The sequence below is a fragment of the Mus caroli genome, unplaced genomic scaffold (genome assembly GCF_978045245.1).
Source record: "Mus caroli unplaced genomic scaffold, Mus_caroli_1 scaffold_9, whole genome shotgun sequence".
Classification (NCBI taxonomy): domain Eukaryota; kingdom Metazoa; phylum Chordata; class Mammalia; order Rodentia; family Muridae; genus Mus; species Mus caroli.
In genome coordinates this window covers 1,613,786-1,639,040 of record NW_028227264.1, presented here as the reverse complement: position 1 = coordinate 1,639,040, position 25,255 = coordinate 1,613,786, and the positions used below count along the sequence as shown (strand labels likewise).

At 48.2% G+C, this 25,255-nt stretch overlaps 1 protein-coding gene across 2 annotated transcripts; it reads left to right on the top strand.

The window, feature by feature from the left end:
* Nucleotides 1-4,253: 4,253 nt before the first annotated feature.
* Nucleotides 4,254-24,151, top strand: Zbtb2 (zinc finger and BTB domain containing 2). Of its 2 annotated transcripts, none has more exons than XM_021174608.3 (3): nucleotides 4,254-4,413; nucleotides 16,580-16,764; nucleotides 21,371-24,151. In XM_021174608.3, exons 2-3 carry the CDS (start codon nucleotides 16,592-16,594, stop codon nucleotides 22,740-22,742), a joined length of 1,545 nt encoding a protein of 514 aa, XP_021030267.1. In that variant the 5' UTR covers nucleotides 4,254-4,413; nucleotides 16,580-16,591; the 3' UTR covers nucleotides 22,743-24,151. The 2 variants fall into 2 exon arrangements, with proteins under 2 accessions (XP_021030267.1, XP_021030266.1); XM_021174607.3 differs by lacking the exon at nucleotides 4,254-4,413 and adding an exon at nucleotides 4,822-4,906.
* The last annotated feature ends 1,104 nt before the right edge of the window (nucleotides 24,152-25,255 follow it).

Here is a 25,255-nt window from a genome sequence, read left to right as displayed (position 1 = left end):
TAGGGGAAGTAATTAGCTTCTTTGAGTTTCCTTTTACAGTTAAGGTTGAGCCCTTAAAGGAAAAGAAAAACTGACTTAATCAACTAATTAATTACTCACTGAATGACTTCAGCTAGGTATCTGATCCCATCCTAATCCATCTAGGAACTGGAGTAACCTAGAACTGAGCCAGCTATTAAACTACTCCATGGAGAGACTTATTTCCCGCCTACTGTCAGGCCAGGCTTGTGCTCTGCACTGCCACTAGACGGCACTGACAGACTCTACCAGTGTATGGCTGTTTCTTCACTGGGGCTTAAAAGTCTAGTTCTTGGGGAACACCAACCACACCAGGACATTTAGCAATCCAAGAAGAACTGGGGCCTGCCAACCAACTAGCTAGACACAGCGAAGCACCATGGAAGCAGATTCAGCAGCCACAATAACCTGACTGAAAGACCCTGTCACAGAGCCTCTCTCTCAGCTCACTACTCCGATACCTGACCACAAAAACTGTGTGAAAAACATATGCCTTACTATTATCTTAATTATGTTGGCCTGGTTTACAGCAGCAAAAATGAATGTTTCCTCAGACTGGGATCCCTATTTCATTTGGGGTCATGAAGTAAATGCAAGACAGTTCCATCAATTTTACAGATAACATGCATCTTTCATTCTGGCACCAGGGAAGAAAAGCCAAAGGACCCAACAATCCAGAGAACATGGCAAGTTCCAGGCCCACCTGGGCTATATGAGACCCTTCTCAAAAAATAATAAAAAGGGCTGGAAAGACAGCTCAGGTTAGGAGTACAGACTCCTCTTGCAAAGAACAACTCAGTTCCCAGCACCCACAGCAAGTAGCTAACTACTATTCCCTAACTTAAGCTCCAGAGATTTGACACCTCGGACTTCAGTGAGCGCACAATAAACAAACACAGAGAATTTAAGATGTGGCTCAGCAGGGCAGAGTCGCCTGTGCAAGCCTAATGACCTGAGTTTGATCCTCACAACCCTACAGAACCCTAAATGTGGATGGACCCAAAGCATTCCTCTGCTTCCCAAACATGGGCTGCAGCATACCCCCATGCACGCCGCACAGTATTTTCATTCCTTAGCATTACAGTGAGTTCTCACAGACTTGCATGCCCTTAACTACTGCAGCTCTCTGAAGCATAGGCAATTCATCTCGAAGGACAGTGATGTAAGCAACAACCAACCCCTAACTGGTAGTTCCTAACACTTCTATGATACAGCCAATGAAATAAGTATAGCAGTCTTAAAACTACTTGGTTTTGTGTCTGCTCTGTTTGTGGGGTTTATTGTTTTTTGTTTTAAGACTGGATCTTGTTCTGTAACCCTGGCTGGCCTCAAACCCACAGCAATGCTGCTGCCTCAACCTGACAGCTGATTACAGGTATGTGCCATATTTGGCTAATGTATCTTTCCCAACATATGTTTATTATATAACAGAGGGCATGAGACAGGCATGCTAGCCTTTTGATCCCTGCACTCAGGAAGCAGAAGCAGATCTCTAAGTTCAAGGCCAGCTGGGTCTACACAGTGCATTCCAGGCCGTTCAGGACCATACAGAAAGACCCCATCTCAAAGCACTAACGGGCATGGCATGCCACATACACTCTGAAGTCCAACATGCAAAAGCATACCATTGTCCTAATTTAAGAGGTTACTCAACAGGACACCCTTCATAACATCTAATGGAAGGCAGCACTGGATTCTGGTCACCTTTATGGCCGAGCTCTTCCTGTTAACTTTTCTTACCAATGTCTAAAGGAAATCCTACCTCCAACCTTAGCACACACAATTCACCAAGTTTTCACCAAAACCATGGGTTTAAAGGGTAAGTACTGAACTACTAATTTTTTTGTCCACTGTCCCTGTCACACTGGAACTATTCTCTTCCAAACATGCAAATAAATGCCTGGTTTTATGGCAGTATTTCTGCACAACACAAACCAAATCTTTAATCTACAAGACTCCACAGAATACTCATAACTTTTTTTCCTGATAAATACACTCAGATTGTTAGTATTGTTTCAAATTAAACTAGCTTGAGCTCCCAATTTACTAGATGTATTTTCAAAATACCAAATCAGCAATAAACTGACAAGTTTCTATTCAACTTGGGGCAGGCGTGCCTCTTGTGTCAAGCAGACTTCCTAGAGAGGGAAGGAGTGCCCTTGGCATTGTCCTGGGCTGCACTAACTGGTCCTTCTCTGCAAGGGCTGCTCTTCCCCAGCCTTGCTATGTGAATGCTTCCACTTAGACACGCTAGGAGAAAACACACGGAGCCCACACAGTCCCCTTAAGCTACTAAGCCACAATGGGAACTAAAAACCAAAACACCCTGCATATTTGGTGCAAGTCAAGCAGGCTGGCTATGACTTGAGAACTAGCTAGCAGCAAAACAGCCCAGTTCCGATCTGAGCAGCAGCTCCTATGGAGACCAAGATGCTCTAGACAACATATTGCTCCAGCAGGTCCTGAGGGAACAGGGATGTGCTCTTAGCACAAGTCTTTAGAACCAGAGTAAGAGCTTACCACAAGGTTGTTCTGTGAAACTGTTACAAAGTGCTGACAAACTATTCTTTAAGACTCAAGAGAGATGGTATGTGGTACACCCTTATAATCCAATCCCAGCACCTCAAAGGAAATAGAATTGTGACAAGTTCCAAAGCAGCCTCAAAGACGTTCTTCCATCAAACCACCTCACAAAGAACTCCACAATCTCAACTTGAAAGAATGAAGGACCTAAAAACCTTAATCATGACTCTCTCTACACAACAAATCACATTCATTTTGGTCTCTTTCTAAAGGAAATAGCGTGCCAGTGTGAAGGACAGCACTGCTGTTTTACTGATAATGTCCTAGAACTCGCAGGTCACGGTCAGGACTCGTTCGTGGACTTGTGGACGCAGACATTTAAGCACTCTACAAGTCATTCATCTAGCCGATCAAAAGCTAGGAAAGTTCAAGGCAGGTATCCACTGGATCTGTTACTCACACTGGGCAACACTACAGTTACACAGATGTTTACATCCTCGAAGAAATTAGTCACCAGTAGGTGTACATACAACTGGATTGCTAAGCACATTCACTCAAGGTTTCTAGGACGCAGAGTCAGTGTACAGCTTTGTGCTAGGAGTCTGACTTTCAAAACCAAACGGGTTTGGCATCAAGGTCCTTACAGACTTCTGTGCTGGCAAGCCAAGTGTTAGCTGCCAGCACTTATTTACAAACAAGCGTAAAAATCTAAGCTATGTAAAGTAAACCACTAACTCAAGCATGCAAAAGGGATAAAACTGTACTACCTGAAACACAACTTCTAGCAAAACGGAAACATAAAAAGTCAACTTTAAACCCTTAAGAAGGTTCAATCAGGGCATTCCAATTCCCCCGCCATATTACCTGTTTCAGGATCTCCCTTTAACACACCCCACAGGATGGCAACTCTTGACTCTACTTCACCAGATCCTCAAGAGGCCAAAAGTCAACCAGAGTATCGTCCTGTCCAAATGCACACACAGCGCAAAGCACCACAAAGCTTAACAGCAGGGAAGTATCCCACTCAATCCTAACGGAAACATCTTAGCCTACAAGTCGCCTATGCAACGCAGCAAGCACCTCGATCTCGCAACACAAGACATGCAGCGACGGCTACTTCTGTATGACTTTCAGCCAGCACCGATGGCAACGCCATCGGTGATCAACAACCGCCCAACTCCGTATCTTTGGACGAAAAGCTAACCCGGAGCAGTCCGAGGACAAAGGCAGAGAGAGAGAGCCAAGAGATGCCAAGCATCTCTTGACAGGAGAACGGGCATGCGTCTCCCTCTGCACCCCTGAAAAGACCGTCTGCAGCGGCAGGACTGGTCCTCCCTAAACACTCTGTAAACAAGGGGGCCGGGCCGCCAGCCTCCGGGCCCGGCCGCCGAGGAGAAGTTTCCTCGCCTCAGCTGCACATGGCTTGCAGAACTTTGGCTGGGGCCGCGAGCCCAGGCTGGGTGGGAGCCGCAGCGCCGAGCTGCAGGCGGCGGCAGCAGCGGCGACGGCGACGGCGGCAGAGCAGCAGGAGGCGGAGGCGGGCGGGCAGGGGGGAGGGGAGCGGCTGGGGGGGCGGAGGGGCTCTTGCCGCCACTGCTCTCTCGCCGCCTCTCCCCCCCGGCGGGAGCCGCTCTCAGCCGCTTTGCACTAGTCGCTCCGCTCTCTCGGTCATGTGACCTTAACGTAACCGGACAGGAAAAGCCCCGCCGCCGCCGCCCGCCGCCGCGCCGGAGACACCGACCGCGGCGGCAGCAGCAAGCAGCAGCAGCAGCAGCAACGCGGGGCAGAGGCGGCGGCGGGGACAGTTAGGCCAGGCCGCCCGGCTCTGCCTCCCCCCTCACGCCCCGCCGCGGCCGCCCGCACCGGCGACAGGTAAGCGCGCACCGCCACCGCGTCCCGGGGCCCACGTGCCGCCCCCGGCCCGGGCTCCGGGAAGCAGCAGGGAGGGGCGGGAGCCGCCGGAGCTCGCAAACGGTTCCGGCAGCGGCCGTGGCAACAAAGGCGACGAATGACTCCCGGTCCCGGGGCTCCCGGCGAAGGCAGGCGGCGGGCCCGAGCGCGCGGGGCGCCGGGGCGGGGGCGGCCCCCACGGGGCGGGGGCGGCGACGACGCCTGGCGCCGGGGCCCTAGCCGCCTGACAAAACCATCCCGGCAGCCGGGCGGCGGCGAGTCGCGGCCGCTCCATCCGGGGCTTCGCAGGAGGGGGAGGGGACGGAAGCCGAGAGGGCGGGCGCAAGGGGAGGGGGCGCTCCGCGTTCCGGTCCTAGTCGCCGGTGTCTGCTGCCCGCCGCGGCCAAGGGCGTCCGGAGCGGGCGGCTGCCGGTGAGCGGTCCCGCGCCGGAGCCCCGCCAGGTGGGCCCATCAGGTGCGTACTCGGCCGTCGCCTCCCGCCGGGGTTGTTGTCTTCGCCGCCTCGGCGGCCAGGCCGCGAGCTGCGGAAGTGGGTTTGGGGGAGGGGAGGCAGCAGGGAGGGGGAGGGGAGGGATCCGGTCGGACCGGAGCAGGCCCGGCCTCTCTGGCGCGTCTCCCAGCTGCAGCGGCTCCTACAGCTGCTGTCGCTACTGCTACGGCTCCGCCTCCCGCTCGCGGGCGGGGGCGCGCACGCGCGCTTCCGGCCTCGGGTCTCGCGCTGTCTGCGGCTCTCGCGCGCGCTGCTCCCCTCCCCTCCCCTCCCCCCTCCCGCCCCTCCACCACGCCCCTGGCGCCGGGGCCGTGGCGCCGGCCGGGGCGGTGCGCGCGCGAGGCGTAGGCGTCGGCATTGTGTTGGGCGCCGCGGGACTCGGGGCGCGGGCGCGCGGGCGCGAGCGCGCGGAGCCTAAGGGAGGAGCGAGCGAGCGGCGCGACCCGAGCGCGTTGCTCCCCCTCCCCTGGGCCCCTGGGGCGGGACCCGGACGCCGGTCCTCCCGCTCCGCCCCCTCCCTTGCGGGGCGGGGTCAAGGCCTCCTGGGCGGGTCTTCGCCGCCTAGGGCTGCAATCGGAGCGGCCGCGCCCTCCTCTGCCTGCTGGGCCAGGCTGGGGGAGTCTGAGCCGGGGAGTTAGGGATTTGGCCTGCTGCGGGCGTTAAGCACAAGCTCCCAGACCGTTCGTTCGCAGATCAGACTGCATGCACAATTAGAAGCTGTGTAGGGTGCAAGCTTTCTGTTGCTTTTAGCTGGTAGTGGGTTATAAAGACTCTTCTGCAAACGAGATCGCGTAGCCGAGCAGGAAGAGGAAAAAATCTTGTGCCTGACAGGCTATTTGCTGCGAGAACTTCCCACCCAACTTCTCGAACAACTTGATTACACCTCGGGGAGTCTCCTCTCTCCCAGTCAGTAATTGTTCTTTCCCACCATCATCATACAATACCTTTGGCCTACTTAGCACGAGCGCCTAGATTCTATTCATCTTCAGGGTGTATTGTTTTAATAAAATATGGCATAAAGAGAATGGATTTGCCGGGTGTGATGGCGCACGCCTTTGATCCCAGCACTCGGGAGGCTGGGAGGCAGAGGCAGGCGAATTTCTGAGTTCGAAGCCAGCCTGGTGTACAAAGTGAGTTCCAGGACAGCCAGGGCTACACAGAGAAACCCTGTCTCAAAAAAACAAACCAAAAAAAAAAAAAAAAAAAAAAAAAGAGAGAGAGAGAGAGAGAATGGATTTGGGGCTAGCGGAAGAGATGGACTCAATGTGTCTAAATGGTCTGTGTGTCCTTCGTGGTTGACACTGTCTGTATAGACCCTGACCACCAGACCAAGGCACTTGTACAACTAACATTTTATTCTGAGAGTCATGAAATTAGAATACATTTTGCAAGTGTGTTAGTCCTAGAGGCAGGCAGATCTCTGAGTTCCAGGCCAGCTTTGTCTACAGAATGAGTTTCAGGACTACAAACCCTGTTCAAAGAAGGAAAAAACCCTAGGACATTTTAATTCTCATTATTATGGTTTCTTACAAACAGAAAAAAATCAAGTTTGGGGGTGGGGACATTCATAGTAACAGCTTTAGTTTGCTTGGGATATTTGAGACCTTGATAATTTTTAAGAATGTAAATTCTTTTAAGCATGACATTGTTTCTCATTTAGTAAACTTGGGATTCCATGTTTTTTGTTTGTTTGTTTGTTTGTTTTTTCCTAGCCAAGGAACTGGCCAATTGTTGAAAACATCGTATTTTTTTAAAAAACAGGTGGAAAGTGTGACAGAAAGAAGCACTAGTGGGCCTTAGAGACCTTTGTCCCCTGGTTCCTGCCTCCTTGCTCACTTGTAAGAATGTGTCTATAAATGGGGGCAAAACTCCCACCGAAGTACTCCAACATGTCTTAATCATAGAACAAGGGCTGGTAGAGGTTTTTTATGTAAAATTATATAAACTGTACAGTGACTTCCAGATTTTAAATTTCCCAAGACCTTTGTGGCGGCTTGAATAGAATGGTCTTGATAGAGTGTCTATTTGAATGCTTAGTCACCAGGCAGTGACACTATCTGTGAGAATTAGGACTGAGAGGTGTGGCCTTGCTGGAGTAAATCTGCCACCAGAGATGGGGCTTTGAGGTTTCAAAAGTTCATGCCAGGCTCAGGCTGTCTCTGCCTGCAGATCAGGATGTAACTCTCTGCTCCTCTAGTACCACATCTGCCTGCCTTAATGATAATGGACTAGACCTGAAACTGTAAGCAAGCCCACAATTAAATGCTTTCCTTTGTGAGAGTTGCCTGCCTTGGTCATGGTGCCTCTTCACAATAACTGAACAGGGACCAACAAAACCCTACAAAACTCTTTATCACAACACACCCTCAGGAGCTGTGCCTTTTCAACCCATGATTTTTGTTTTGTTTTGGTTTGGTTTTGGTTTTGTTAGTTTTTGAGACAGGGTTTCTCTGTATAGCCCTGGCTGTCCTAGAACTCACTCTGTAGACCAGGCTGGCCTTGAACTCAGAAATCCACCTGCCTCTGCCTCCCAAGTGCTGGGATTAAAGGCGTGCGCCACCACGCCTGGCACCATCAACCCATGATTTGAAGTACCTACTGACTTGCCCCCCACCTGCCTGAGAATTCCTAGAACAGGTAGACAATGAAGAAAACAGCTTAGCATCAGCTTTAGAGTGGAGACTTTGATTGAAGTGTCCCCGGGTCTTCCATCCCTACCCCCAATGCCCTTCCCCTGTAGATGGTGCAGGATGAGGTAGGAGAGGGAAACTGAAGATTCGCTGGCCTGTGGCCAATGGCACTCCTTGGGCCTCCTAACAGGACACTAAGACCCTATCAGGGGATTTCGGAATGATACTAAATGAGACTCCATGAGTCTCAGTGGTAAGATGGTCATAAAGATGTGGGATCTAGCCAGGCACATGCCTGAAATCCCAACACTCCCAAATTGGAGGTTTGAGAGTCAGGATTTCAAGTCTGCCATCATGAACACAGAGAATATGAGGTCTACATGAGACCCCAGAAAAAGAGGGAAGGAGAGAGACAGAAATGGGGGAGGAAGGAGAGAGAGAGACAAGGGTTATGGGGTACAGAACAGAAGAGCAAGTATCAGCCACAGGGCCCTCACTAAGGAACAGCAGCCCAGGTTGACAGGCAAAATTATTTTTTCCTGGTTCAGAGGCCCAGTTCGATGCTGGTGTTACATTCAAACACAAGCCCTCGACCAGTGCACGAGGGATGCACTTGTAACTCTTCAAGAAAACTCAAAAAAAACAAACCAAACCCAAAATGTTTATGTCCTGTTCCTTTAAAATTGTGTGTACATTATAGGTCCTGCACCAGGGAAAGTGTAGAATAATTTCAAAATAATTTTAAAATGTGTGAGTATGCTGACCCAGTCTAGCTGATTATTTTGATTTCTCAATCCCCAAAATGTAAGTATCTCCAGTCCTCGTGAAGCCCATGGTTGAAACAATTTCACTACTGATGCTGATCTTATTTTTCCAGTGTGTTAGCATTGGGAAACTTTCATAGTTCATTGAGCTGATATTTTCCAAATGACCACTAGATAATTATTAAAAAAAAAAAAAGGCATGAGGGCATGGCTTAGCAGGTAGAGGGTACATTCTGCCAGGTCTGTAACCTGAGTCCCACCCTAGAACTCACGAATGGGGGAGGGGGAAGCCTGCACTGTCATCTAACCTCCAAATACTCACAAAGAGACGCAGGCAGGCTGACTTGCTTTTGCACACACACAGGGCATGTGATTTTAAAGCAAGAGGCAAGCTATTTAGGTGATAAAGAGCCATCAAAGAGGGAGGAGGAAGGCGGATGAAGGTGGTAAGGGAGCAAACATTATTAGCACAAGGTGGTCGGTGACATAGCTGTGAAAATGTCATGGAACCTGTTAGTCTTTAGAAACTCATTCCAGTTAAAGTACAGGAGTCTGAATTGAGACCTGGAGGTGGTGTCAAAGGGGAGGTTGTGTTGTCACTTCTGCTGGTGTAATCCTTTGTTGGTTTTGTTTCAGTTGAGCACTGCATAGCTTTTAGAATTGTCACTAGTGTCTCAAGCTTGACTTCTCTGAAATGCAGCGTGTCCCAGTAGTGCAGTAAGTGCTGCTGCATTGTTCTCACCTCTCCTTCTGTAAGTACTACGGAAGAGGAGATGGGAAAGGAAAAGAGATGTATTTCCTACCTCTGACCTCAGTTTCCAAAATATATTGAAATCCAGAGACCAGCATCGCTCGCTCGGGTTTAGTTACTGCCCCACTCACTCTCCCACGTTAACTTTTATGAGTACTAACTGAAAAGACAGCTTTTATCCTGGTAAGTGGGCTAAACGACGTGACCGAAACCATCTTATTTGGAATGGTGCTTCTTCAGCTCCTGACGTACCCCATGCATTAGAGGGTTCGTTCGTTCTTCTTGGTGTAAATAAAATCAAGTGTAAAATCGGGGACCCTGTCAGTGATCTGGAAATGAAGTCTAAGTCGTGTTTAGTGTGTCCTGAGAGCTATTATCTGCCGAAAGGGAGTCGTCTAATCCCAAACACTGCTGGTCCTTTTTCAGTTTCCATACTCAAACTGAAGGAGGAGCTTAGGTTGGCAAATAGACCACAATTATACACACTGCTTGCTCATGTGTCCCTTCAAAGACAATGTTGTCTGGGGACTCTGAGAGCACTTGACAGCTAGGTCTTCAGTGTGTCAAAGTAGGAGAGAGGGCAAAGATAAAAACTAAATCATTGAATATTCTAAACAACCATTTAACTGGCTCTGGAAAATGTTTGTAGTTTTACTTTTGACATGATCTCTGGATTCACTATACACATACAAAGTAGAGAAAGGAGACATTCTATAAACGCCTTCTTAAGAAATGTTCTCTCGACGGGCATGGTGGCGCACACCTTTAATCCCATAACTTGGGAGGCAGAGGCAGGCAGATTTTTGAGTTCTAGGCCAGCCTGGTTTACAGAGTGAGTTCCAGTACAGCCAGGGCTACACAGAGAAACCCTGTCTTGGGAAAAGAGAGAGAGAGAGAGAGAGAGAGAGAGAGAAATGCTCTCTCCACCAAATGTGATGTGCACACCTTTCATCCCAGCACCCACCGAGAAGGAGGTGGAGACAGTAGATCTCTGAGTTTGAGAGCTACCTGGTCAACACAGTGAATTCATTTGGGACCAGCAAGCACTCCATAGAGACCCTGTCTGGAAAGAAAGGAAGGAAGAAAAGAGATGCTCTTTGTCTCCAGTTCCTTACCAGTCACTATTCTAATTTAGGAAAGACACGTTACCTTTTTTTTTTTTACCATGTTGTGCACGTACATAACTTCGTGTGTACAAGTACAGCAGTGCCTGCAAAGCCCAGAAAGAGGTATTAGATCCCCCAGGAACTGTAGTTACAAATGGCTTTGAGCTGCCGTGAGACCCGTACCCAGTTCCTCTGCAAGTGCTGCAGTGCTCTTAAGACACCGCTCAGCAGCCTCGTGTGACTTTTCATAAACAGCTTTTCTTTCTTCTTTTTTAAGTTCTATTTTGTTGTGTTAAGTGGGTGGGGATTTTATTTTTTGTTGTGGAGAAAGTCTCCATTATCAAAGCAGGGCCTTGACCTGGGTTGGAGAATGACAAGGCCTCTGTTACTTCCCCGGTGCTGGAGTTACAGGCATGTACTACCCACACAGGTTTTTATTGGGGGGTCAAACCCAAAGCTTTGTACATTCTAGGCAAGAACTCTGCCAACTGAGTGCTAACCCAAGGCTGCTTGAGGATTCTCTGTATAGGTCTAAATGTACAAGCTCATCGCTGGCTTTGTGACAAGCATTGGTAAAATCTTCTAGAAATGTCCTGTAGAGCGAGGCAGGGCTGCACACAGACCAAACACCACTACACAGAAGGCAACAATCTTGCGCCCTGACTTACGCCACGCCCCTCTGGACCACTCCATACAATCCCGTGACGGCAAGCTGACAATTAAGGCGCCAGCTCCTGAGTCAAGTAGTCTGACTTCTCTGAAGACCTTCAAACATCAATCACCAGACTTCCAGCCCCAGAGCAGGCCGGCCAGAGCTCGGCATCCTGTCCGCGTCATCCTAGAGAACGGAGAGGTCTTGCAAATGCAACATGTTCTTTCCCACCAAACTACGCGGCTGGCCTTATCTCCCACCTAAAACCTACCCAGCCATTCCAGAAAAAAGCCTCCAGGGATTTGACTTCTCCACCCTCCTTCCCCCTAGGCAATGATGCAGACTGGAATCTACCAGATGTCTTTCTAATCCATTCTGTTCTCCGCCCTCCCCCCACCTCTCTCTCTCTCTCTCTCTCTCTCTCTCTCTCTCTCTCTCTCTTTCTGTCCCAACCCTCAGCCCCTCTCTTGTCCAGAGCTGGGACCCTCTCTTGTCCAGAGCTGGGAAGGACTCCCTCACCTTGGTCTTTCCCACTGTGACCCCTTCTCATTGCTGTAAAGATTAGAGCTGAGGTCCTCCACCTCAGTCTGCAACCTTACCCACTTGCATCTTGCCTCTCTGCCTACCATTCCTCTGGGCTCTTAGGAAACTCTAAAGCATTGGCAACAACTTAACATGTAGGGAAACATCACCAGACATTTTTAAATTGAGAAGAGTTTCCAACCTATAGCACACATTAAATGTGATGGGAATATATATATATATATATATATATATGCTATATGCTATACTTTTCTCCTAATTTGCCAGGCTAGGTCAGAGCAGAAGGAACCATGGCTGGAGCTGAACCCTCTTCCCTTAACACCCAGTTAGTAGTTTTAGTTTAGCAGATGGTAAACACCATGCTGGACAACCTCTTAGGCACCTAGCAGTGATAGACTCTGCTCTCAGCGAGCATCAGGAGGGCTCAGAACCAGCAGAGCTTGAGTCAGGGCCCACTGTATGAGCACACGAGTTTGAGTGCACACCAGTGTGGATTGAGTGCACACTTCAGTAGACTGCTGTGAAAGCAGCGTTAGCAAGGAAAGGTCCCAGGCTCTACATCCACAGGCCCACCTCACCTTGGTGACCAGAAATGAGGCGGGCCCTGTGTGGAGCTTGTAGAATAAGGCCATGGCAGGCAGCCCTGTGTTCCCTCAAGAGTCCGTAATGACACCAGCACCAAATACCTAGGGAAATGAAGGCTCTTCCATTCCTCAGCCACTCGTCCAGAAATTTCTGAATGACCATCTTGTCTCCCTGAGCAGCGTCCTTAGCTGAAAACAGATGGTTCTGTCTGATTGGTCCTTGATTACCAAACACTGCTGATTCAGCATCCCAGATGTGAGGGTGACAGGTTTGTGATAGAATCTCTGATGATGCTTGGATTTTAGAATACGCTAGACACTTTGTAAAGATCACCAAGCCGACTGTCTTATATCTTGTGTAGCGAGTGCCAGTCTCACGCCCAGATAAGAAAAATCACAGCTTCAAGAGCTGTGTGGGCTACATAAGAACCTGTCTGAGAAATAAATCAAACTATAAAATTATGTAGCGGGTCATGATGGCGCACACCTTTAATCCCAGCACTTGGGTGGTTGGGAGGCAGAGGCAGCCGAATTTCTGAGTTCAAGGCCAGCCTGGTCTACAGAGTGAGTTCCAGGACAACCGGGGCTACACAGAGAAACCCTGTCTCAAAGAAACCAAAAAAAAAAAAAAAAGAAAGAAAGAAAGATCTCTTCCTATCTAGTGGTGCAGTTCTCAACCTTCCTAATGCTGTGTGTGACCTAAGGGGCACAAGATGGCTCAGTGGGCAAAGGCACTTGCTACCAAGGCAGGTGACCTGAGTTGAATCCCCCACATGGAAAGAACTTACTCTCCAAAGTTGTCCTGTTCCCTGCACACAGTGCTGTGTTGTGTGCGCGCACACACACACATACATATACACACTAAATAAGATCAGAAGAAAATAGAAGGCATGGGGGCTCATACCTTTAAACTCAACTCTTGAGAAGCAGAGGCACACGGCAGGAGAGCTCTGTCAGTTCAAGGCCAACTTGGTCTACAATTTTTTACAGGAATTAAATGGATAAAGTTTGTGAAGACACTAGAGTAAACAGAAATAGAGTTAATATATGCATCATGTCATTAAATATTCATATCACAGGAAGTAAAATTAGCAAATTTTTGGAAGGATTCCTCAAAAAGTAGTACTGTGTAAAAAAAAAAAAAAAAAAAAGCCGGGCGTGGGGGCACACACCTTTAATCCCAGCACTGGAGGCAGAGGCAGGCGGATTTCTGAGTTCGAGGCCAGCCTGGTCTACAAAATGAGTTCCAGGACAGCCAGGGCCATACAGAGAAGCCTGTCTCGAAAAACAAAACAAAAAACAAAGCAGTATTGTAACTCTTGGGTGGTGTGGCTTAGTTGGAGCATGCTCACTTACTAACATGTGCAGAGTCCTAACTTTCTCCCCAGAACTGAGGTGGGGGAGTGTGCTAATATATATAGTATATATGCAGGGGGGCAGCTTGTATATTTGTATGTCCATACAATTTTACTGTTACATACTATTTCAATCTTTTATAACAAGTATACATACTTAAAATTATTTTTAAAAAATAGTATCTCTTAATTTAAACCAAATAGCAATGCCAATCCTTAAGAGACTGAGGGAAGCCAGGCGGTGGTGGCGCACGCCTTTAATCCCAGCACTCGGAAGGCAGAGGCAGGTGGATTTCTGAGTTCCAGGACAGCCAGAGCTACACAGAGAAACCCTGTCTTAAACCCCCCCCCCCCCAAAAAAAAGAGTTTTTGTCAGGCTGGGCAGTGGTAGCGCATTCCTTTAATCCCAGGGCCATTTCAGAAATCATAGGAACTCATGTCATAATCTCAGGGTAAACTTATGGTTTGGGTTTTTGTTTTGTTTTTTAATGAAACTTAAGTCAGCCAAACAGCAGAGTGTTTTTTTGTTTTGTTTTGTTTTTACAGTCTTGCATTCTGAAGTGTACTGACAACCTAGAGAGAGAGTAACCTGCTACTGAGATGCTGAGGCAGTATGGCGCAAACACTAAATCACGGGTCTGGATTAAACTGCACATTTCTATAAGAAGCAGACGCTGCAGCTTATAACTTGAAGTGGCCACACACCTGAGCTGAGGCGCTTTGGGCATTACCTTTGCTACAGGAAGCACTCCTGCAATACATCCCAAGCAGGGTTGCGGTGAAGCGCTGGCATGCGACACTTCAGATCTACCACATGGCTAATGTCACACAATTGGCTGCTGCGTTGAGAAACACTCTGCTCTTGGCAGTTTTTCATGTCCTACACATTCAGTTAGGAGACACTGTATGGGCCAGGCTGTACCATATCCCACTCAAATACTTGTCATTGTGACATTGACACTTGTCATCTGTGGACGTCTCTGTTACCACAGGTGTCCTTGTTCCCTTTGTAGCAATACCTACCTGCTTCCCCCTCACTAATGCAAGTCTGTTCTCCATTTCTCTGAATTCCCTGGCTATTCTATCAAAGAACGCATCAGTGAGTTTTGTGCTTAGTCGGTTTTTGGTGAGCATAATTCACTCTTGTATCATTTGTCTGCAATAGCTGATTCGTTTTGGTTTTGTTTTGTTCTGGAAACAGTGTCTCAGTGTAGCCCAGGCTGGCCTCACAGCCCCAGTCCTCAGCCTTCTGAATGCTGGAATCAGTGTGCTGGCCACCAAGGCCAGCTATGGTTCATCTCTTCCAATGACTTAAGTGGTTCATGCCGCAGCTGGCTTGTTTCTGGTAAAATCACTACAGCCGTCAGTTTTGTATAGAAGTACATTTCATTTCTTGGAATACATATATCAGAATAGCCACTGAGCTGTATTTAGTCCCCAGGCTGTGTGACATCCCACAATCCCAGCAACAGGGAGAGCCAGTTCCTCTGTGTCCTCAACAGCATGCCCTGAGCACTGTAGCCTCTTACCCCTCCTTCCCCTTTGGTGACCACTTTAGGCCCATCCATCATGCTTACTTCCCAGTTTGTTTTTGTGTATTGAGTTTCAGAGTTTTTTCCTTACTTTCCGAGCACTGACCCTCTGAGGAGTTGCAAAGTTCCAGATGTTTTCTCCTAGTCCTTAGCTATCTGTCCATCCTTAGCAGAACACTTCCCAGAGACACTTGTAATTGTACCTCTTCCCCCTTCTGTAGATCCCTAAGGTTTGTTTGTTTTTTTTTTTTTTTTTTTCTAAAATCCTTTTGTTGTGTGCCTTATGCTTAAGGCCAGGAATCATTTTTAGTGTGTTTGTGTGAAAGTGTGAGACTTATTCAAGGCTCTTTCTTGCCTTCGGAGGTTCAGCTGGTCCAGCACTGTGTATGAGAGTTAAGTATGCAGCCCTTGTCAAAGGATCCATCCTGCATCCTCCTGTGGGCCAGCCCCATCTCAGGGTCTCTTCCTGGAGTTCTGCTGCTGCCACATCTTGGGTTGAGGGAAGAGGCCTGATTTTCCCACCTGTTGGTTCTTATCTGAAGGCACTGTACTTCCTCTGTTAGCCTCTCCACATCTTTTCCAACAATCTTGTCTGTCTACAGAAAGAAGTCTTACAGAAGATTTGAGATTTAGCACTTTGTATTTTTCACACAGAACTCCTATCCAGCAACTGGTAGTTTACCCGTGTACTCCATTATTTGGATTGTGGTGGTGGTGTTTCTCATTTCCATGTTCAATGCTAGTATATGGACTCACCATTAGGTTTGGGAGCTTTGGTTTTTGATGCATTTTACACCTTACCAGATGAATGTATTAGTTATGGAGACTTTTGTATAGATTCCTTGGGCTCTGTACATTGCAGGCTTGCTTCTTCTCTTTCTGGCTATAGACTTTGATTTCTGTCTTGCTTTCTACCTGGCACTCTAGGTGCTGCTGGTGAGGACCACGCACTCTAAGCCTTGCTCTGCCTCTTGGGGAGATGGATGCTCACCCCTGCCGTGGGCTCTCCTGGTGTGTGAGGGAGGGATGGATCCCTGAGCCTGCCACTCACAGTAAACACTGCAGTCCTCAGGACTTTGGTAGGGTGACTGACTGCTGTAAAGAGGAGAATCTGAAGTAGAAGCATTCAAATTTAAATTTGAACTCCTTTGCCTTCCCAGGAGGCCTGGGGCAGCTTACTTACAAGTCTCAAAATCCATTTCCTCTTCCACAAAAGGAAGGCAGCTCCATTGCTAATGGATATGCAAGGCTTTGTGGGGCTCCTGTAGTAGAGGAGGAGTCTTGGTGAAAGACTGGGCAGAATCATTAGTGTTAGCCGGCAGTGGTGGTGCAGGCCTTTAATCCCAGCTCTTGGGAGGCAGAGGCAGGTGGCTTTCCTTTCCAAGGACAGCCAGGGCTACACAGGAAAAAAAAAGAAAAAAGAGAGAGAGAGAATCATTAGTGTTTGCCTTGGGGATCCTTTAAGAACTGAAACTTGGTGGTGTTCTGCCTGGGTTTATTTCCAGCCTCAGCAGGTTCCTCCTCCTGACTTGCCCAAGATGACATCGCCTGACAGTAGCGGGTCCTGTTCCAGGGACTGTTGAGCTAATGAAATGAATTGATGTATGTTCATCATGTTTAACGGGGCCCGACATGTTAGCTGTGAACATTACTGTAACATTAGAGACACATTCTTATTTGTGGAACACCTTTCTTAAAAATAAAATTGTTTACTTTGCAGATTTTTTTAAAAATGGATTTGACCAACCATGGACTTATTCTACTGCAGCAGTTAAACGCTCAGCGAGAGTTTGGTTTCCTGTGTGACTGCACGGTTGCAATCGGCGATGTGTACTTCAAGGCACACAAATCAGTTCTCGCTTCATTCTCCAATTACTTTAAGATGTTGTTTGTCCATCAGACCAGGTAACTAAAGTGCTTGATAATAATCTAAGGGCTGTCGACCTCCTGATGCTGGGCCCCTCTTCCCACTGTCTGCTTCATTCAGACCGTGGGTCTCTCTGCCTCTCCAGGATGTAGGCACCCCCCCCCCCACGCCCTTGTTACCCCACTGTCCCCTGCCTTTCTTGGTTACTAATACTTTCATTAGCACTTGAGAACCACCTACCTTAACCTGGCCCCACGAAGCCCCTTGCCCTCCAAACTGCCTTCCTGAGTCTCACCCATGATTGGCCAGGAGATCTCAGTGAACCCTGTCAGTGAGCCCTCCTGCTCTTTCAGGCCCAATCTCCTGGTTCCCCTTTACTTAGTTTCAAATGAGGAGCTGAAAAGTACAAACTTCCTGTTCCCTCTTTTCTTTTCTTTCCTTTCCTTTCCTTTTTTTTTAAGATTTATTTATTTATTATATGTAAATGCACTGTAGCTGTCTTCAGACACTCCAGAAGAGGGCATCACATCTCATCATGGATGGTTGTGAGCCATCATGTGGTTGCTGGGATTTGAACTCACGACCTTCAGAAGAGTAGTCAGCACTCTTAACCACTGAGCCATGTCTCCAGCCCCTGTTCCCTCTTTTCTAATGCAGAATTTCTGTCTTTGCTGGGTTTTTTTTTGGTTGTTTTTGTTTTGTTTTTATTTCTCCTAACTATTTTAGGGAAAAGAATCTCTAGGTACATGAGGAAAATAAATCTCCCCTCTCCCTTATCCCCTTCCTTCCACCTCTCCATCTTACTCTGCTCTTCACCAGCCTCATCCCTCACCCCACCCCCACTGCCTGCCCAGTTTGGGCGGAAGACTGCCCTTGACCTGACCAGCAGGGAATACTGGCTGACTCTCTGTTCTCCTTGAACCTTCTTTAAAGGGCATCTGTGCCTCTAACAGCTCTGCTCATCCCACACTCTTCCTGTCCACTGCGCTTTGGTTTCCTCTCTTCCACTGCAGTCAAGTTCCAAAGGACTCCTCTCCACCAGAACACTGCCCTCCTGCAGGCAGGCAGGCAGGCCATGCTCCTGTTCTCCTCAGCCCTCACTGTGACCTAATGTCCTTTGTTCTTTCTGGGGTCTGGGGGCACCGGCCTGGGGCCTCCTGAGCCCCTGCTGTCTTTGCACATTGTCTGTGGTGGCCAGGTCATCTTCTCCCTTTCCTTGGCTGGTAGAAGCTTGTTAGTCTCAGGTCTAGCCTCCATCTTCCTAGCTACAGGAGCCCGCCCTGGCTGCCTGATGGTCATTTAGACCTGAGTGCCCTCACTCTGTTTTTCTCATTGTGCATGAATAAAACTGAACTAAAAGGCTCTCTCCAAAAAGACTCTTGGCTTGCCCATTTTCATCTTCGAGTAACCCAGGCTTCAGATCTATTTCAGATCCTATCTCACCGATCCTAGGCCATAGCTCTTCAACACATGTCCCGGTGCCCTGTCGTTGCTTGCTCACTCCCATTTGTAAGCATCCATTGCCCACATCACTGTCGGGTTAGTATCCCTAAAGAGTACTTGGAATGAGGTGAGCCTTTGTCCATAACTTCCCACAGTGGCGCACTATCCACGGTCCACCCCTGACTTTCTCTGTCCTTGCCCTCATCCTAGTCAAGTGGACAAAATCCTCAAGGATGACTGTCGTGCCTCCTCAGGAGCTCTGCGTTCACCTAAATTGCTCTCTGTGCACTCCCCCTCCGCTCTCTTGAAAATCGCCATCTGTAGACTTGCCCCTTCCTGCTTACAGTGGCAAAGCAGAGAGGTTTACAGATCTACTACACCACCACTGAGGATGGCTGAGGCATCAAATGGTAAACATCCATCAACACACTGTCCCAGAGCACTGGGAATGAGTCCTTGAGAGGTCACATGACATGTGGGAGGGGACATGGGAGGCTGAGGCAGGAAAATTGTCAGGTCCAGACTAGCGAAGACCCTATCTCAAAAGAAATTCATAATTATATTCACCAAAAATGTTATATGCTGCATCTAATCTCAACCCAGTAAACTAATTGATGTTGAAAAAGAAATGCCTTTAATTTGGAAATGTAAAAGACAATGTAATGGGTTGGGGTTTTTTTGTTTGGTTGGTTTTTTTTTTTTTTTTTTTTTTTTATTTATTCGAGACAGGGTTTCTCTGTGTAGTCCTGGCTGTCCTGGAACTCACTCTGTAGACCAGGCTGGCCTCAAACTCAGAAATCCGCCTGCCTCTGCCTCCCGAGTGCTGGGATTAAAGGCGTGCACCACCACGCCCGGCTGAGCAGCATGCTTTTAAGCAGCTCTTCCAGCCTCCTGGCAGAGGCGCCCGCCTGATCTATCTCTAGGCAAAGATGGAAAGGTGCTGTCCTTCAGTCACCACTAGGTGTCTCTATCTTTTCTCTGTAGAATAAACGCTGAAAATTCAAATTTACTGCCGAGTGTGGTGGCCTGTGCCTTTCTTTAATCTAGAGATCCAAGGGCAGTGGCAGGTGGGTCACTGTGAGTTCAAGACTGGCCTCGTGTTCATATTGAGACCCTGTCTCCCACTTTAAAACTAGAATTCCTGACAGTGGGATTACTGTTTGTGTTGTGCTAGCACTCCCTTTGCCCTTCTCCCACCTGGCAGATGTGTGCGCCTCGAAGCTTAGGTGGGACTACTTGTGTGTGTTGTAGAGGAAAAGTGACAGTCAGGCCCCATCATGTTGAGTGGATAGGAAGAAAGAACAGTCCAACCAGTCCCCCAGGAAAAGGAGCCCAGGATTCCAGTAGCTGAAACAGTACAGAAGAAACTACATATATGTGTGTGCACATGTGCTGGCTGGGCTACCCTGGAGACTCCCAGCTTCCTGCCCATAGTATTCTGCCAGTGTTGCCAAGCCCAGGAGCTCAGCTCTTACTGCGGTGTATGTAGTGATGGCTTCCCAGGTCTGTCCTTGCATCATCAGGAACTATAAACACTTGTTTAAGTTGTAGAGGCTTACTGTCAGTAACGACTTCCAGGCAATCAACAGACTGGGCCATCTGACCACAGTGAGCAACTGCAAAGCCTGCAGAAAGGGGCTCAGCTGGGTAGGACGGGGATACAGGGGCTCAGCTGGGCAGGACCGGGAACGCTGGAAGGGAGCCCCGGCTGGACTTCCCTTCCCTTGAGGACCACATCTGTCTCCTGAAGAAATGCGCATCTCTGGCCTTGGTCTCTGAGTTCCTGGGCCTCTGCCTGATGATGCCAGTGGCACCTCGAATCTTTAGTTCCAGTGCTGGGAAGCAGGAGGTGGGTCTCTGTGAGTTCCAGGCCAGCCAGATCCATACCTGGAAACCTTGTGTCAGTCAGCGTGAGAGAGAAAAGACGAAGTAAAGATAGGAACTAACAATCTTTGTCTTTTTTTTTATTTTAAGAAACCGCATTAGGCTTGCATTTCCCATACCTGGGTGCTGGGTTTTATGCTTGACTCTGACATTTTGTAGTTAAGTGTGTGGAGTCTTAAGTCTTCACAGAATACACACTGTGCTGCCCATCGAGTGATAGAGCTATCCCACCAGAAGCCTAGAAGTCGATCTTAACATCACGTTAGCCTTTTCTCTGTTTTTCTTTTTTCTTTTCCTTTGTCTTGCACTGTAGCTAGGCTGGCCTTGAAGTTCAGACAATCCTCCTGCCTCATCCCTCTGAGTGCTGAGATTATATATCATGCCTAGCTCATCTATTTTTATTTTAGTAAAATAAAATGTTAAATTTAGAAGATGGGGTATGCCATTAATATTTTAGCATGGTGAGAGATAATTGATTTAAACAGTGAACATAATTGCTAAACCTGCCAAAAATACTTTAATGACAAGAAGTTATATAATGAAAATTATTATAAATTCTAAGGACATTCAAGGGAACTGTTTCCAAAATGCTTAGAATATATATACTTCGTGGGTGATCTTGTATGCCTCCTCCTGTTCAGAGATATGTATCTCCTTGGCCTCTGGAGATGTGAGAAGTTCTCAGTTGTGATGGTCTGAGGAGGGTCCCCACTTCTTCTTTCACTCTAAGCTCTGAAGCATCCTATAGGGGACACCGCTTCTGAAGTGACCTTAGTCTAAAAGGTAGACAGCTGGCTGAGCCACCATGCCTGCAGGTGCTTTACTGCTTATCAGAGGAGGCTGATCAGGCACAGCATGTGCCCCACAGCTGCTCTGGGGGACCTCCGTGTGGCTTTGGAATTAAGCAGGCCTAGCCCCACCACTCTCCAACCCTAAAGTGCACCGTGAGCCCTACCGCCTGTAAAGGAAGCATTACCGGTGGTTACTGGAAAGGCTATAAAGCCCACGGCAGGACACAGGACGCTTGGCGAGGCCTCCCTCAAGGTGGTGGGAAGGTGTCGTAACTCAGAGAGGCCCTGCTCATCTGCACTGCTGTGCTACCAACCCCTCCCGTGTCCCGTGTCACGTGTCACAGCTTTAAAGGCTTCGAATCACAGTAGTTCTTTTCCTTACCTTACTTGTTCTGCTGAGCTCTGAACTGGGTCTGTGACTAAGCTCAGTCAGCGTGGTCATTTGTTTTCGAGGGTCTGAGCTGTTCTCCAGGCTTCAGTTCAGTCAGAGGCTGCTGTTTCCTCATGGATCTCTACTTTCTTTCAGTGAATGCGTCCGCCTGAAGCCCACTGACATCCAGCCTGACATATTCAGCTATCTGCTCCACCTGATGTACACCGGGAAGATGGCCCCACAGCTCATCGACCCTGTGAGGCTGGAGCAAGGGATCAAATTCCTTCACGCATACCCCCTCATCCAGGAAGCCAGCCTTGCCAGCCAAGGCAGCTTTTCCCACCCCGAGCAAGTCTTCCCTCTGGCCTCATCCTTGTACGGCATTCAGATTGCAGACCATCAGCTGAGACAAGCCACCAAGATGAATTTAGGGCCTGAGAAACTTGGGCGGGAGCCTAGGCCACAGGCATCCAGGATGAACCAGGAGCCTATACCAGAGACCTCGCAGCTGTCCCAGCTGACTTCAAACCTAGCCCAGGTGAATCGGACAAATATAACTCCCGCAGACCCCCTGCAGACCTCGCTGTCACCTGAACTTGTCTCCACACCTGTGCCTCCCCCTCCTCCTGGGGAGGAGACCAACCTAGAGGCCTCTTCCTCTGACGAGCAGCCATCATCCCTCACGATCGCCCACGTGAAGCCAAGCATCATGAAGAGGAATGGAAGCTTCCCCAAGTACTACGCCTGCCACCTGTGCGGCCGTCGCTTCACGCTGCGCAGCAGCCTGCGGGAGCACCTGCAGATCCACACCGGGGTGCCCTTCACTGCGGGCCCACCAGGGGAAGGCCGTGGGCCCCTGTCGCTCTGCAGCAATGCGGCCGACCTGGGCAAGGATGCTCTGGAAGTACCGGAGGCGGGGATGATCAGCGACAGCGAGCTGCAGCACATCTCCGACTCCCCCATCATCGATGGGCAGCAACAGTCGGAGACACCACCGCCCTCAGACATTGCAGACATCGACAACCTGGAGCAGGCAGACCAAGAGAGGGAAGTGAAGAGGCGCAAGTATGAGTGTACGATCTGCGGCCGCAAGTTCATCCAGAAAAGCCACTGGCGTGAGCACATGTACATTCACACGGGCAAACCCTTCAAGTGCAGCACCTGTGACAAGAGCTTCTGTAGGGCCAACCAGGCCGCACGCCACGTGTGCCTCAACCAGAGCATTGACACCTATACCATGGTGGACAAGCAGACACTGGAGCTCTGCACGTTCGAGGAAGGCAGCCAGATGGACAATATGCTGGTGCAGGCCAACAAGCCCTACAAGTGCAACCTGTGTGACAAGACGTTCTCCACACCCAATGAGGTGGTCAAACACTCCTGCCAGAACCAGAACTCAGACGTGTTCGCCCTGGACGAGGGACGGTCAGTCCTGCTTGGCAGTGGGGACTCAGAAGTAACTGAACCTGACCACCCCGTGTTAGCGTCCATTAAAAAGGAACAGGAAACTGTGTTACTAGACTGAATGTTACTTGTGTTTTTAAAAACTGTCATTTTTACAAAGAATCTTCTCCTCTATTCGGGACAGTTTCTCCATGGCATGATACAAATGGGCCCCAGCTCTTTCCCGCCCCCTTCTCCCAGCCCCATCTCTGTAAGGCTTTGTGCATTATAATCCTGGACTATATTTACTTTAATTCAGGGGATATTGGAAGGATAATGGTCAGTAGTACTTATAAAGAAATAGGTTTTGAGAAGTTTTAGATTATTTTAAAAACCTACTTGGAATTAATTAAGAGTATATAATAAAACAACTAGAATATAATTTGGTAAGCTAAAATTATGACTGTCCCTGGGTAATAAGTCTTCCTTCTCAAAGAAACAAAGTCAGAAAATACAGCATGCTTCTTAGAGATAAAGCTGGGCACTGCTATGCAAATCTAGAAGGTGTGGGGAAACTTTAAACCCGAGAGAATGTTTTTCATATTTGTCCTCTAGGTGTCTGATTTCAGAATGTATCTATCCTTTGAGATTATGTCCAGCTAAGGAAAATCACTAGTTAAGAGAACTGCTTTAACACATGCAAAAGAGTAATAATGTGATGGCAATCTTCATTTTTGGATAAAACCTGATGGGCTATGAATTTGTATGTGAGCAAACGCATATGGATACTTGCTACAGGCAAAGGGATTGGTGCGCATGCCTTACCCCATGGCTGGCCTCTTTCCAAGATGAACAAGAAGATGCTGTGTTTCGGTTCCTGACACACTTGTTTTAAAATGAGATTTGAAAACGTGATCCTGTAAATGTCTTTCTGAACAGCAATGGCCAATGGTGAGCTTGTGTGTGAGCCAGCTAGCCAACTGCCTGTAAATCAGTTGTGTGCCCTGCAGTGACGCACCACACAATGCAAGTTGTGAGCCGAAAGTATAACTTTAATGAGGGTTAAAGTTGATGCTGCCTGGGCGCCAGTTGGGATGGGAGCAGGAGGATTAGGAGTTTGAGGCCAGCCTGGGCCAAGACCTTGTCCAAAAAATAAAAAATAAAAAAAATGCAATGCCCATAGTTCACTGGTGACATCTACTAAAGCATCAAAAATAACAAATCAGGACACAAAATCTTTTTGGAGGAAAAAAAACCACAATTGATTTTGTTGTATATCCTCCAGTTTTTGTTAACACCTGAAATTTTCCCCAGTGGCCTAACAGCATGAAAAGCTGTCCATTAATCTTCCCTTGGGCCAATAAGAAAGTGGTCTCCCAGGATGCAACGGAGCCAGAAGTGAGGACTAAGGGGCAGGGTGAGGGTAGTGCATAGCTATACCCTACGTGTATGTTAGAAACTGAATATCCCACCATCCTCTTATATGTATAGTTGAGTTCTAAGATTTGTAAGTTTTTATACATCCTTTCATTGAATAAACATTTAATTAAATGGGCATGTGATCGTTTTCTTGCTTATCTGTCTAACTTAAGAACACAGGAATATGGAAGCCCTCTATCAAGAGTCATTCTGGGGGCTGGAGAGATGGCTCAGCAGTTAAGAGCACTGACTGCTCTTCCAGAGGTCCTGAGTTCAATTCCCAGCAACCACATGATGCTTTCTTCTGGTGTGTCTTTAGACAGCTACAGTCTGACATTAAATAAATAATCTTTTGAGAGAGAAAGGGTTATAATCGCACTGGGTCATGAAGTTGTGAGACTCTAGAACTCCAGACTCCACAAGACATTAGAACAGACTCACAGGACCACATAGTTCATCAGAGCAACTGTCTTTACAAAGACACGGGGTGCTGCCAACAATAACACAAGGCATAATACGAACCTAGATAATTAAACATTAAGGGGTCCATTTCATCCTTTTTATATTCAAATGTTTATGTAAATACACATTTAAGGAAGTATGGGGAGTTAAAACTGTGTTGTGTATTATTTACACCCTTTTATTTACCTCCCAGTGCCTGGCTCCTCCATGTTCCTTGTCACATAGGTTATACTAAACTAAATTGCTTGGTGTCCAACTTCGGCCTACCCTCCCCTGAAGAGATAGAAAAGATAGATGTGGCAGTTCGAGCTGAAAAGAGAGGAAGCTAGACGGGGCGGGAGAAAGAATGAGGCCAAGACGATTTCATGTTCAAGGCCCCCCTTTACTAATTTCAACATTCAGTTATAAAGGAAGGGGGAGGGAACCTGATTTCCCGCCAAGTAACTCGGGGTCCGGTAGCAGGACGAACACGTGTGTGCCTCCAAGCAGCAAAGCGACAGGGTCCAGCAGTGGGCGTGGCATAACGAATGAGCAGGAAACTCCACCCTTGAACAAGCAGGTTCCAGGGTGGGGGAAGGGAGACCACAGATAGATACTTTCTTTGGCATTTCTCTAAAGCAGTGGTCCTCAACCTTCCCAATGCTGCGACCCTTTAATATAGTCCCTCTTTTGTGGTGACCCCCGCAGCCATAAAATTATTTTCATCGCTACTTCACAACTGCAATTGTACTACTGTTATGAATCATAATGTAAATGTTTTTGGATACACTGGTT